At 40.0% G+C, this 13,097-nt stretch overlaps 1 protein-coding gene across 3 annotated transcripts in view; it reads right to left on the bottom strand.

Moving 5' to 3' along the window:
* The window catches only part of CADM2 (cell adhesion molecule 2), a 1,139,602-nt gene extending 1,127,679 nt beyond the window's left edge, over nt 1-11,923 (bottom strand). For all 3 annotated transcript variants that reach the window (XM_075197070.1, XM_075197071.1, XM_075197069.1), the window contains exon 1: nt 11,510-11,923. In XM_075197070.1, the coding sequence (XP_075053171.1) occupies nt 11,510-11,570 (61 nt within the window). In that variant the 5' untranslated portion in view covers nt 11,571-11,923. The remainder of the gene's footprint in view (nt 1-11,509) is intronic.
* Between the last annotated feature and the right edge of the window lie 1,174 nt (nt 11,924-13,097).

Consider the following 13,097-nt stretch of genomic DNA (forward strand, 5'->3'; position numbering starts at 1 on the left):
ATATCTCCAGTCCACTAGCACGATCATCAGCAACAGGCGGCCCTTTCCAGCTTTAAACTTGATGGGCACAACTCCGGCTTATTCGCTACTTTATGTCCCGCTGAGTTTCAGACGTAGTCCTAGCTCTTACTGAATAAGACTAAACATGATGACTTCAACATCACGTCAACATCTCCGCACAATGCAGAGAGGTCAGCATCACGCCGTCACCCTTCTTGCTCCGTGGATAAGAGCTACAACAGTGTGTCCTGATTTCTTCAGTGATTGAAGCAAGGTAATGAATTCATAGACAGGGTGGTATTCACCATTGGATTAGTAGTGGGTGGGCACTGATACTCCCAGTGAGGAGTGGGTGGGTCCGAGTGACATGTGGGGAAATCTGGAGGTAAGTGTGGGATTCTGTGGCTGACGTGGTAGTGCAGAGGTCAATTTAGGGCAGAATAAGAAAGAGGAGGAGGTGCGTGTGTAAAACTGTATGAAACAAATGTCTTTGTTGCATGTCGGTAATATGTTTTTAAAGATCGATCTCTCTTTCTTTGAGTAAATGCATTGTTTTTATTGTGTTTAAGGTATACTTGCCTACTCTCCCAAAATGTCCAGGAGACGAATGAACCTGATCTTCTTGCAAATTGGACAGGTTGGGGCTGCAGTGATGTGGTTCACTGTTAATTACATCATCATGGTCCGCTGTTCGATGATACGAATCATGAATTGCGCAGTGGGCATGGGTCGTGATGACACAAATCACATCATCACAGCCCTAGTACTGGCCCCTTGGAAATACAATCTGGGATCTCCTGCTTTGGTGTTATGAAAGGTAGGCAAGTAAGAATTATGGATAATGCATGGCCCTATTGAAGTGTATCAAGCTCCCCATCAACCATATGATCTCAATATCGTCCCTTATTAAAAACATACATGTTAACAGGCAAATGGATCAAACTATACTTATGTTCATTAAAGATATCTTAAAAAAGATAACTTAAAAGGTGTAACACCCCAAGACAACTCCGTCCCAAAGGGTTACTTGTCTGGGAAAGGCATTCAGGATATCCCATACTTGTCACCAATTTTTTTTCCCTCCGGGAGATTTCGGTGGGGAGCTGAACTGCAACTGCAATTGGGAATGGGGCACTATGAATCACGTCATTTTGGCCCTCCATCACTGGGGACATGGGAAAAAAAAAATGACAATTCGCTACGAATCACGTTGTGGAAGCTCCCATCTCGCCAACTTCACTAGAAACAATGGCCTACTCTCTTGGGAGTGCAAGAGACCTACCTGGAATTCCGGGGTCTCCAGGAGACTGGGTAAGTATGGGCTATCCATAGAATCTTGTCAAAATATACTGCTTCCTGTTGTGATCAGCTGCCCCCTGCACACTCTTGCTGGTGGCATGATGTCTTTGAAAAACATGCAGCCTTTACTTTAAATATGTAGCCTGTGGTCACCAACACGCTGCCAGGAGAGTGAAGGAGTCACTATTACAGCTGCTGAGTGGAAGATATCAAGCAATCCAATGGATTTCCTGGGGTCTGACATTCAGGCTAATAATATATTGGGATCCGTTTCAATATTTAGTTTTGGTGGAAATTTTCCTTTAATGTTGTACATACAGTTTATGCAGTACCTTACAAACGTATTCAGACCCTTTTCCAATTTGCTCATTTAACTGAATAAACAAATGAGAAGATATTTTTTCTTCAAAGCACTGAGGGTCAAAATTAATCTTTTAAATGTGACAATTTATGTTCCAAAAACATCTTTAAAAAAACAAAACAAAAATGACATTAGCTGTTTGCATAGCTATTTAATCCCTTTGCTGTGGAAGATCTATGTTTATATTGGTAAAAAAAACAAAAACAATTACCAAACACGGACACAATTGCTTTACAATTAGCCTCCACCAGAGGTTCATTAAAATAACAGTCACATTTTCTGGATAAAAAATCCACGGTCAATGGATCATTATTCAGGTTGGGAATCTGAAGGACAGCTGTGAAGAAGGAAACAAAAGAGAATCCCAAAGAAGTTTGAGATAAAGTAGGTACACAACGGTATTCAAGTGTTAGGATGTCCCATGCGGGTACTTGTTGGTTAGATTATCAGGAAGTGAAAGCTACATTAAACCACACAGACATTGCATACAAAAGGTCTGTCCTCAAAATTGTGTGAAAACAAACAAGAAACGGACTTGTAGGAGAAGTCACAGAGAAGCCAACAAATACTTTGAAGTCGATACAAAGTTCGGAAACTGGAGTAAACGTGCAGCAGGGTGGCACAACAGAAGCCACTACTCAAAATAAACCATGTAAAAGCACATATGGAGTTTGCCAATCAGCATGACAAATGCAATGCGGGTAAAGGCTTTGTGGTCAGATGAGACCAAGACAGACATTTGGGCAACGGTTCAAAGTAACATGTGTGGCGCAAATCTAACACTTCCCATGCCACAAAGAACACATCCCAATCTCAAACACAAGGCCCACTCAATGTCCTGATCTCAATCCAATTAAGAAACTGTAGCACTGCTTGAAAATAGGTGAGCACAAGCGTCATCGGAGTAATCTAAACCTGGGGAAAATCTGCCTGGAAGAATGAGCTAAAAACATTCTTAAACGGTGTGGAATGTTGGTACATAATCACCCCAAAAGAATTAAAGCTGTCATTGCTTCAAAAGGTGGCTAAACAAAGTGTGGGGATTAAATAGTTCTGCAAACACATTTCAGTGTTTTCACAACACACATAAAAAAAGACACAAAAAAACGGAAATGTTTTAGAGAGACAATTGTTATTTTGTAAAATGAGAAACTTGGCCAAGGAAATGAATACTTTTGGCAGGAGAAAAATTATAATATATATATATATATATATATATATATATATATATATATATATATATATATATATATATATATATATATATACACACATACATACACACACACACAGAAGGAATGTAGCTTTTATGAGCCATCTTCCTCTTATTACACAGAGCTTTGCAACTTAACACATTGTAATAAAGATGACATGAGGTAGCACTTTGTGACATCTCAGATAGTTATCACTGAAAATGTTTGATAAGCTGCAATCCTTAATGTAATTAGAGTAAAATGGCTGAAGATAAACTAAATTCCTTTTGGGATAACTATGGCTGTGTCATTGTGCTGCATGCACTGTAATTCTTTGCTAATAAATGATCACTTCCTATATAGAACATATACAGATGGAGCACATGTCAGATAAACAGCATATGCTGTTGCTCTCTATTAGCTCCATCCATTTAATTGATTTTCCATTTTATCACTAGTTACATAATTTACTCCAATTCTCCTCCTTTCAAAAACATTTTTTATACTAAAACACCACTTCTAATTTATGCCAAACCCGCTTGTGTTTTTTCAACCTTACTGTGTAGCGATGCTGATTTCTACACTAAGTTCTGTGTCGTTACAAATAGCTACAGCTTATTAAAATGGGCATTTATGAAAACTAACATATAGGCAAAAATGTGCTATAGCCGGTGGTCAAGGTGGGGATATAGAAAACGTATGTGAATGGAATTTGGTAGTCTTACAATGAAGGCAGTAGGAGACGTGGCGGTATGGCGTGCCACCGTATAACAGTCCACTTCAACCACAGACTATAACCCAAACCATCCAATCAAATCAGACTCCAATTGCCATTTCTCTAGTACAGGTTAAAGAATAAAATCAAGTGCCTAATTGTACTGTAATCCTCTGATGGTGAATTATCACGTTCTATATACAATATATATAGATGGAGCATATTTATTTAAGACAAATGGCTGCTCTGGGTTACAGAACGTTTCGTGGAAAATTCTGGGCTACTTTGTTATTTCACCATCTGATGCTGTTAAACATGATTGATTGTTACAATAAATTCCTGTAATGACCGTTCTGCTTTATATGATGGCATGTGGACTACATGTAGACTTCACTTGTAACTAGTGTACAAACAAAACACAGTTGCATCAGGTGAGCAGAAATTGGTGTATTTATCACTGGCAAAATACACCTTAAACTATACAAACTTAGGGGAACATTTCTGAAACTATGTGCGCTGTAACCTATAGCAAACAGTTACACATTTGCTTTTATTTATTTTACACTGTATTTGAAAATAACAGGAACTGATTGGTTGCTATGAAAATGATAACATTGTTTAAAACAGTTTACTACAAATTTAGCACCATAGCGCCTCCATTTATATCCAAATTCCCTGTTAGTGGCTCAATCAAAGAACTGGACACTTTCAATATTTGTTTCAGTTTCCTGTGCTGACAATCCTGATATTTGCACAAACATAGTAATCTATGCCATAAGTGCGCACACACAGAATAGGAAAGGTTCTGCTTTATAAACATTGGTGAACATAAATAGATTCCAGTGGCATTGCAGGAGACCACGACAGCGCCACTAATTTACTATATACTGTGGGTTCTTTACTAGGCCAGTGACTCATTAAATGAAAAAATAATATGCTGTCACAAAAGTCTTTTATTGTGATTGATAACAAAAATATTTCAGGACTGCTATACTCATATGAGTGGGAACCTGACATATGGCAGTGACAGGCCAATAATGGTCACCCCTGGGTTATGCAAATTGTTGTTTTTGAATTACAAGGAACATATGGGAGCACCTAGCTCGTATTGGGGTTAGAAATACACACATCACACAACATTTCTATTTCATCATGAGGTTAAATGAACAAGTAGAAACAAAATTACAAAAAGCTATTTCTACTAAACAAAAATTAGCAATGTAAATATTAATACTTAAAAAAAAAGACAGGCAGATATTACATTTTCAAATTAATGAAAATAATGTGTTTCTAAAAGCGTAAAATAGTTTTTAGTTCATAACCAAATATCTGTATCTAGCACTTTCATATTTTATATATAATAAAAATAGTTAGAAAAGATAAATAGAGAGGGAGAGGAGAGAGAGAAAGAAAGAGAGAGCCTGATAAAAAAAAAAGGGGGCGGATGTATCAAAGTATTATTTATTATGTGAATATAAACCCACCATCAATTGAATGCGTTTTTCATACACAAACCTCATTATGTATATACCGTATTTCCCCATGTATAAGATGCACCTTTTTTCCAAAAAATACAGGGGTAGCGGGGATGCAGGGGGGGGGCAGCGTTACAGGGGCAGCTGGGGAATTCAAGGGGGAGCGGGGCAGCGTTACAGGGGCAGCGGGGGGGATCCAGGGGGAGCGGGGCAGCGTTACAGGAGCAGCGGGGGGGATCCAGGAGGAGGGGGACAGGCAGAGTGGCAGCGGGGATCCAGGAGGCGGGGGACAGGCAGAGTGGCAGCGGGGATCCAGGAGGAGGGGGACAGGCAGAGTGGAAGCAGGGATCCAGGAGGCGGGGGACAGGCACAGTGGCAGCGGGGATCCAGGAGGAAGGAGACAGAGGCACAGTGGCAGCAGGGGGGGCGATTGCAGGGAGAGTGTGCTGCTCTGATCACAATCAGCCGGCCATTACACTATCCCTGCCTTTTTTGACAGTTACCGCAATATTTTTTTTTTCAAATTTCGGGGCCAAAATTAAGGTGCGTCTTATACATGGGAGCGCCTTATACATTGGGAAATACGGTATCTGTTATTTAGAACAATCCGCATACAGTTTATAGCAAACAAATATCATGCTTAACAAATATCACGCTAGAAGCGTCCGCCTCTGATACGATCTTTTACGATCTGTCAGATTTTGGATTACATATATCTTTAAGACAGGGGCTGGCTGCCACAATTTAGCCTCGGCATCGAGACTCGGCTCAGCAGCGTATTAGAACATCTTAAAGGAAAAAATGCAGGAAGCCTAGTGACCCAGCCAAGGTAGTCGACTATAGCCCCTCCCCCCCCTGCTCCCCAGCCTGGCCAGCCCCTGCTTTTAGATTAGTCATTTAGGAGGTGTATCTACACAGATGCCATATTCCTGCTGCACGGTAGCATGTTGATGATGATGATGGTCATGTCTATGCTCCGTATGCATCATTATGCCATATGTAAAGTTGTCAGTATCAGAAGATACGGTTCTAAACATTTTTGCAGCTACTTTGAGACCACATTTTAGCAATCGGTTATAAATCAGGCACCTTTTGTACAGACATCCTAATCAAAGCGCAGACAATTTGACCAATGATCACCAGGAGGTAAATGTATCAAGCTGAGTTTTCCGGCGGGTTTGAAAAGTGGAGATGTTGCCTATAGCAACCAACCAACCAGATTCTATATATCATTCTGTAGAATGTACTAAATAAAGGATAGCTAGAATCTGATTGGTTTTTCAAACCCGCCGGAAAACTCTTAGATTGATAAGTTTACTCCCTGGTCTAAATAAATTGTGTGTTTTTGTGCTGGTTTACATGCAAATTTGCAAACCAGCGTTTGTATGGATCCTAGATCACAAAACCACCATTGCAGTTTATGATCTGGCTTGAAAATAAATGCAGCTTAGTGGGTTTTGAAAATGCACAAAAAGACATTTTAAATTTCAGTTTTGAAAAAAAAAAAAAAAAATGCACTGTGATACTTCACTGAAAAGTCTTAAATATTCCGCTTGATATGTTGGTAGCAACAATAAATGTGAAACAGTGTAGTACGCATGACAATAGCACCAAGTAACATTTTTTGAAGGTACACACAATCACACCAGACCAAGTCATAGCAGAGCAAGGCTTTGTGATCCTTCAACTGATAACTATAACTAGCCATTTATAGCACCAACATAGTATTTACTCCACCTTTATGACCTTCCAGGCGTCTCATATCTATCTATACAGATCTGTCATTATAGAATGCTTTTATATGGGATGTGGGGGAAAATAATAATGGAATGCTGAAAGTTCTGCAATACAACAGTTCCATCTTTCTTCCGTACAAGGAATAAGTAAATCGGACATATTAACATAGGCAATAACTACCCGTTTCATACACACAGAAAAAAAATATAATGGCTAAAGAAAATGAAATAACAGTAATAATTTATATACTGTTTTATTATGGTTATTGTACTTAATTGAACCACAGATAGAAAAGCAATAGAAATACAACATTAGTATAAGGCACAGATTCTCAAGCGTTTAAATCTGGGCTGGATCACCTAAACGACTTAATACCTTCTAGCACACTAGGTGGCCTCTTCAGAAGAGTCTTCACTGAAAACCTTATTTAACAAATTAGCTATGAATTAATTTACATCGTAAGACTGCATTGTGCTAAATGCAATAAACAAGTGTAGTAAATTGCATATGTAGAAAGATCTAGTGATGTGTAATTTGCAACTTTCAATGTGACATACAAGAGAACTCCACCCATTTTACCCTTTGTATTCATATCCCTGAAATGATAATTAACACATTTGCTGTCTTCTAGTGAAAATACATCTAATAATAACATTTGTCTTACACAGATCATATTTTCTGCTGGAGAACCCTTCCTACCTACATCACATGAGTCTGAAAAGATACTAGCTTGGAATTACATTTTCCTAATCCACTCCCTACTCACTGTAATAGATGTCGTTCGGCAACCAGCGCCATGTGACCTTCGATACAGTACATTAAAAAAATTACAGTTTCTAATTTCCTCTTGCCATTGAAAAAAAGTGAATGTCCTCAGAAGTATTGTCTTATTTTTAGTCTTTGAAGATCTTGAAATGTATTCGCATCATTGCGCTTCTGGTACTAATGTATTTGATGTAAGATCTGTAATGTTACTCAATGATATTGTCTTTAAAAACAAAATAACAGTCTGATAGGATTCTATAATCAAATAACGCAGAAGTGATAAGAGATACATTGAAATGATGTTTACCCACCAAAACACAGCAAACAAAAACAAAGGTCACTTTATTATCAAATGGAACATATTAAAAATAAATCAATAATATATATATATATATATATATATATATATATATATATATATATATATATATATATATATATATATATATATATATATATATATATATATATATATATATACACACACACACACACACACACATATAAACACAGACACACACAGGTTCCCAACACTGTCCGTTCACATAGTGTTATTAAAGCTTAGATCACAATGATACATCAGCTTATCTGTTAAAACACACAAGACACCTACCTCCACTGTCATACAGAATAATAGATATTTTTATTAAATATAACACGTGACAAATACATGTGACCATCTGACACATACCGGAAAGTATGTATTAGAGATCCTCCTTAATCTGGTGATTTATAGCTATTTGTGAATGGGTGTCTGATATTTTCATTCATTGTTATCTCTGAGAAGTGCTGAGGAAGCCTGACTTCAGTCAGTTTTGCCTTGCGAAAGAAAAACTATTTGTAAAATGCGTGGGTCAGAGTCATAGTCGCCAGATACATAAAATAAAACACTGCAATACAAAGTACATTCAACATGTCTATCTAAAGTTGTCTCAAAACACTGAAGACTTTCCATATGCATCGGGAGAAAGTTTTGAATTGGACAGAAATATCATTATTGCATAACTAGCACATGCTATCTTTAAAACATCGATGAATGAATACAATAAACATTTCAGTAAAATTGTCAACAGGATCTATATAAAATGTACACAATAGTTATTAAGCAGCATAACACAACTTATGTGCAAAAAATGTATCTTGATTTATTTTATCAATGACACAACTATGTAAGGAAAGTAATGAGAATCCCGTTAAACAATAAAATGGACTTGGAACTAGTTGGCATTATCCTCAGACAAGTGGGTTATTCTGCCATCAATGCTCAAGCTGGCATAACCAAAGCTCCCTTTAACATCACACCATCTATGATGACACTTTTACTAACATATTATACCAGACCTAGAGGATTTTAGAAAGTGGTACATATTATATATGCATATCAGTACATGATATGTCTAGAAGTTGGATGTAACATTAATGTGTGCCCTACTGTTCTAAACATTGGTTGCATTGTTTTATAAGAGTATACCAATAAACCAACAGTATATAAAGTAATAGGAAGGGATGGGAGTAGCTGTCTGCCTTCATTCTGCATTGCATCCTGCTAGCTAGAGACGCTTCTGCACCCTGTCACTTTCAGAAGCCGATTTTCCCAGAGCTGATCTGAACAAGAAATTGACACGGAAATGTACTTAATGTGGGAAGGCGACCCCCAGGCACAGCCTGATGTAAACGTGATAACAGCACAGCAGTTGGATTGCATGCCAAGAGGGAGGCAGCTTAACCACAGACCTTCTGCAAAGGAGTAGCAGCCAATATTTCAACTAAATGCAAGTTCACAAGTATCATTTGGGGGCGGTGGTGAGGGGGGAACAATCTAACAGGGTATAAATTGAATGAGATTGGTTAGCTGCTCAATTCTAAACAATGGTCCAGATCTGCTAGAGAGCTACATCTGTACATGCAGCTGATGGTCTGGGGGTCATTCTCGCACCACAGGTGAGAATAACCAATGGAGGGGAAACAATAAAAGACCTCAGGGATTACATGGATAAATTATTCACAGTTGCTTATTGTGAAAATCTATGTATGCAATTTTGTGCAAATCACTGTTTAATAGAAAGTCCTGCAGTGCCTCGTTGTGATGGAAGAAGAAACAGACTGCAGTACAATGGTCTATTTTTTTCTACACTTCTCTCCTATATGGTTATATGTAGGCAATTGCATCTCTCTTTCCAGGCTGAACATTGCCTGTTCATCCTTTAGAAGCATGTCCATTGACATGATGCGATAACTTAAGTCTTAACCTGCTGGTGCAATGCTCAGAGGAAAAGCAAAGAAAGATGAGAAAATCAGGTCACTGCCAGTATCACAAGGTCACCTGGATTTTACAATCCATTGCCTTGCACAGTAAAATATATACTGCCTGCATATGACACAGTGCATGCATCTAACCCTACAGATTAAGAACTAAAAAAGAAATCTTAACTGTTTTGCTGCTGAAGGGGATTCAGCACCTGATCTCCCATATTATAACATGGAGTTAAAAAGCAAGAGGTTGATAACCTTAGGAAGCAAAAAGATTCTGACTGGTACTTCTAATAATGAACTGATCCCTGTAGCAGAGAGGGAGAAAGCATCAATGAGAATCACATGAGATTTAGAAGTGGACTTTTAAGGCTTATGTCTGCACTGACCTATTTCATGTGCAGGCTCCCAAAAGTAATCAAGCGTGCTACTATGTAGACACATGTGCACTGTTTTGACTCATGAAGTTGATGTCAAGATATTCATAAAATCAGTAACATATTACAAGAAATGTATGGGTTAAAATGCTACTGCAGCAATGAGATGCTGCCTAAATTCCTTCACAGCCAGCCTGTACGCTTCCTATCCTTAGCCATGTTACATCTGCCACCAACAAGATCATACAGGAGTATAGTCTGGTATCTGCAACATGATGGTGAACTCAGTTACAGACATACAAGATAAGTGGTCATTCATAGAGTACAACATGCAGACTTCCTTCTGTCATTTTCCAGGCATCAAGCACTGGGCAGCCTCAGACATCTGCATGCTCTGACAGGGCTCATCTCTGATTATGGTGCTATATGATCCAGAGATCCGTCATCAGATTTCCTTGCCCTTTTTCTAAGTGATTTGAATTCCAGTAGTAGAAGCATATCTATGCTCTGCCTTGGAGGCAAAAGTGTCTAGCACACAGGAGCATGCCGGCCTGAGCATCTCTTCTTAAGACACTTGACCAACATAGACCAATCCTGTAGCTGCTGCAGAACCACTTGCCAAAATAGACATGCACATTACTTTTTAAAGCCTCTTAGCAAAGGCGAAACATCTAAACAGGTGACTGACAGCTTCGTTTGACCAAGAGGTTCTGCAGCAGCTGTTTCAGCTTTCCATCATGAACTTGAGTTCCCCAGCCATGCCAATTAATAAATGGCATGTGATGACCACAGAAGGCCTGAGATCTACGGAATAAGATACAATACTACTCCACCACCACCCCCCCCCCCTCCCTCCCCTCACTCAAAAGGATGTCAGCCTTTCCCTGCCAGCACAAGCCCCAATTAATTGAATTAACACAAAAGCAGCTTTGGACTCGGCTGAGTTCTCATGTTGCCTTTAGGGTGCCTTGCAGAGAAATCTGATCATCCTAGTGACATATCATAGAGCATCACGGGGCATTTTGCATGCAACCAAAACATGCAATCACGCAGCATCTCTGTGCAGGTACTGTACTTCAACACCCCTCTCCTGGAGGTGCGATGCACGCACATCCCTAGCATCTCACCCACTGGAGTTTTAGCCAGGGGAAGAATGAAATATAAATATATATATATATATATATATATATATATATATATATATATATATATATATATATGGTACACAGCTTGTGCGCCCCAGTGCACATCCTGTTAAAATCATACCCAATACATGACTACTGGGCAAATAGATACTATGCACTAAGTTGAGCAATGAATGCTGTTTAATGCTTTACCTTGTAGAAGGACACCCCATATACTGGAGAGGCAGAGAAGTGCACTTGGCTTGAAGATCATGTTTAGGAAGAGTAGAGAGCAGGCAGGTGCCCCTTGCAGGTGAGGAGGGCAGATAAAGAGAGAAGGTAGAGTCAGAGCAGTACACAAGCCCCTCTAATCCCAGTCTAGGAGGGGGAAGTTCTCAGCACACTATTGCTCCGGGTGCTCAGGTGCTCTCCTCCTTGCAGTGCTCAGCATAAGCACACAGCAAAACGTTATGTGATGGGGGCAGTTCAGTGACAGCTCTTGTCTCCTGATGGCTGGGTGCAGATCCAGCCCGGGATGCTCGGGGAAGCCGGCGCGTCGGTCCTCGCAAGGCTAGAGAGACACAAGGGCAACCAACTGCAACCCTCCCTCTCACCAGCCTCCGCTTCTGAATGACAGCTCCAGCGGCCAATCGCAGCTCCTCCCCCCTCACCCTCCCAGTCGGCTTGACTGACATGAAAGAGAGCCAATCAGCCGTTTCTAAATTCCACCCTCATCTTCTCATGAGTGGCAGCACCACTAACCAATCGGCAGTCGCCGTCACTGACAGCGCTTCCAATTGATATAAGGGGACTGTCACCCTGGATAACGGAGTCGCCCCGATGTTATTACACCTCATACATTAAACATAAACTTTCTGTCACTGGCGCTATGAATTATATACTGGCGCTATCAGCGGGTTAGATAACATGGGTGACAAAGTACGACAAGTACTTGAGATGCGTATTAACCTTTGGGTGAACCCTGGCTTTTATTAACGCATCATCACCACATACACTTGTCAGCTGCACACATATACCCAATGCTGTTCTTCACTGAACAGCTTAGTGAATTCCTTCACACGTCTCCCACCGACAAGTTCTGTTTTTCACACTCACGGGTTTTTTTTTCCCACATCATTATTCCTGTCACTGTCGGTAACCCGCCCCCTTGCGAAGACTGGCATATTCCCGAGCTAATTAGAGAAGAGCTTCGGTCAGGGGGCGCGGTTATGCCGTATGGGCGTGGTTAGGAAGAGTATAAAGGGAGCGCGGCCCACGTGTATGTGTCAGTGTACGTGTGTTAGTAACAGGAGACACGTGGGGACTAATATAAATCACTGACCTGACGCGTCACCTGGGACCAGAGCCCACATTCCAGTCTGCGTATATATTAATATACCGCTTATGGCTGACTGCTGCTGCCGCCGCTCGTACACTGGGATAACAGCCGCTCTTAAAATAGAGGTCTTAGCTGCGTCTGATGAAAGTGTCTCTTGATCCAGGGAAAAGGAATGCAATGGTGACGCCAGCAGTCTGTGTCAGATGATAACAGCTATGTGGCCCGGTACCTGTACAGAGCAACCACTAAGGTTTTGCTGATGTTAGCTGAAAGGAACTGAAAAGCTACCCAGTGTAGATGGAAGACAGTAAAATTCGTTGTAAATGATGTTCCTTCCTTTTCAATAGCAAAGCCTCACCAAAAAATAGTGGGGATTAGTACCAGTAGTTATGGAAGCAGATATGCAAATCCCTATTTTGGTGCACTATGCATCTACAGATATGAGGGGCATATAACCAAATT

This window comes from Mixophyes fleayi, chromosome 2 (assembly GCF_038048845.1).
Source record: "Mixophyes fleayi isolate aMixFle1 chromosome 2, aMixFle1.hap1, whole genome shotgun sequence".
Lineage (NCBI taxonomy): Eukaryota > Metazoa > Chordata > Amphibia > Anura > Limnodynastidae > Mixophyes > Mixophyes fleayi.